Source organism: Pteropus vampyrus, unplaced genomic scaffold, assembly GCF_000151845.1.
Source record: "Pteropus vampyrus isolate Shadow unplaced genomic scaffold, Pvam_2.0 Scaffold7, whole genome shotgun sequence".
NCBI classification, from domain to species: Eukaryota; Metazoa; Chordata; class Mammalia; order Chiroptera; family Pteropodidae; genus Pteropus; species Pteropus vampyrus.
The window spans coordinates 2529176-2531355 of NW_011888788.1; the positions used below are offsets into that span (position 1 = coordinate 2529176).

At 45.5% G+C, this 2180-nt stretch overlaps 1 protein-coding gene across 1 annotated transcript in view; it reads left to right on the forward strand.

Annotated features, from left to right (window-relative positions):
• Window positions 1-2180, forward strand: part of CDS2 (CDP-diacylglycerol synthase 2) — a gene marked incomplete at its 3' end in the record, with an annotated part of 47934 nt that overhangs the window by 34539 nt on the left and 11215 nt on the right. Inside the window, exon 2 of the mRNA XM_011371115.2 lies at window positions 1447-1583. Coding sequence (XP_011369417.1) covers window positions 1447-1583 — 137 coding nt within the window. The remainder of the gene's footprint in view (window positions 1-1446; window positions 1584-2180) is intronic.

Consider the following 2180-nt stretch of genomic DNA (forward strand, 5'->3'; position numbering starts at 1 on the left):
GTGGGGGAGTAAGGAGCAGTGACTTCGTCATCAGAAGCTGTAGCGCTTTCCCTCAGATCCTATCGGTCCTTTACAAAAGCCAGCTTTGTTTCGTGTCAGCAGTCTTGCACTACTTAAGGCCCTCTGTTTTGTGGTGTTATCCTAGTTGTAATTTAGTTTAGAAATAGCTGTTTCCATAAGGGCAAGGGCTGAGTATCTCTCTGCCATATCTGGAATCAACTCCTGGCTTCCTCCCTCTGTCTTTCCTTCCACACAGTATTTTGCTGTGTGCCAGACATGGGGATGTCATGAGAACAAGGTATCTTGGGTCCCATCTTCAGGGAATAATAGACAATTACAAAAAAATCTCCAAGTCCCCATTGTAGCCAATGCCAATAGGGAGATGGTCTGAGTATTACAGGGAATGACTGGGGTCGGGTGGGATTAGAGATGGCTGGAAGAACATGACTAGTGACACAAAGCACTTAAATCTGAAATGTAAAAAATTCCTACAAATCAATAACAAGGAAGGCAGAAAACAGCCAGTGACTTGATAGATAATTCACAAAGGAAGATATCCAAATGGCTGATAAACATGTGAAATGGTGCCCAATTTCATATATTATTAGGGGAATTCAAATTGTTAATTGAACTTAAAAACATATGTAACTGTTTCTGTGTTTGCATATGTATATAACGAAATCTTTGGAGATGTGATGAAACATCCTTTTTGCCATTTCTAGTTTACTTTGTTTTTATTTTCTTAATGAAAAATAAAATAAATTCCAAGATGCTTAAATAAAAGAAGAAAACCTGGGTTAATAGGAGATTTGGGGTCAACCATTGAGCTTCTCACAGCCCGTTCCTCCTCCCCGTGCCCCCCAGTTTCTTAATTTGGATCTTCCTCTGTTGCTTCTCTTCTTCCCAGGACTGCTCTGAGGTTCACAGGTATGGGAAACGCTCTACAAACTGTGGAGGGCTATACAAATACTAAGTGCTGTTGTTACTGTCTAATTCTAAGTGATTTCATTTCTCCTCCACCTCTTCTCATAACAACTATTCTAAATTCCCCTAAGAAATAAAAGCTCTGGGTAGTAGGCTCAGGAATGAGGCCTGGATGATATCCAGTCACAGCCTCCTTTGCATTCTTTGGATACAAAGGAGGGGCTTTCTCTGTCTTCTGGACCATCCCCGACTTCCCCGTAAGGCAAGTGGGTTGAATAGACTGTGGCTGTTACTCATCCTCCCTAGGTGCAGATGCATGCCTCTCTTGCAGCAGAGAGCTGGCCATCTTGGCACATGTCAGAACAGTGTTGGGATCACTGTGAGTCCCATCTGTTAAGTCACCTGACTGTGCTAGGTCCTCAGGCCCCGTTTGGGTCTTTTCCACAGATTTCCGATGACAGGTATGTACTTCTCAGTATCCTAATCAGCATTTTTGACCTTTTCTGTTTTCCTGCCACATAGGAGTCAGAGACAGAAGTGAAGGTAGATGGAGAGACTGCATCAGACAGTGAGAGCCGAGCGGAAGCTGCTCCCCTGGTAACTCCTGCAGACGATACCCCAGAGGTCCTCAACAGGGCCCTTTCCAACTTGTCTTCAAGGTAACCTGGCTCGCTGGGGGCCTTGTTCTGTGTCCAGGTGCCATGGAAGACCCAGGGTCCTCAGAGAGCCCACAGTCTTGTGGTGGGAGTCTGCTTCTGTCAAAGTATGTGGGGCAGGCCTGCCTACTGGCATTGGCTGCTGTCCCTCTTGTTTCTACCCAGAGCTCCATTGAGTGTCATCTAGTGCTTAACAACAACTGTGAGCATAGCCTGGAAGGGTCTGGCCCTTGAAGGGTGCTCTGAGTTGGGCTGGGAGAGGCAGTCCAAAGAGGAGGAAAGCGTGGACAAGGGAATGATGGTGGGCAAGGTCGCCGACATAGCACATGAGGAGTAATGGTTTGTGACTGATGGGTTGGCTGCTTTTCGCAGAGGAACCCAACCTTCCAGTCCAAAGTTTAGTTTTCCTTCTCTCATGCACGCACATCCATTACGAGCATTTAAAAATTCTTTCAGAAGAATCGAGAAACATCTCTACTTGGGTGAATCCAGGGTTAAAATTCTGGTCCCTTGAGACTCTGGTCCCTCCAACACCAGCTATGTGGGTAGATTAAAAACACAAACTAGAAGACCCCAAAACATTACCTAAGAGTGTTCCTA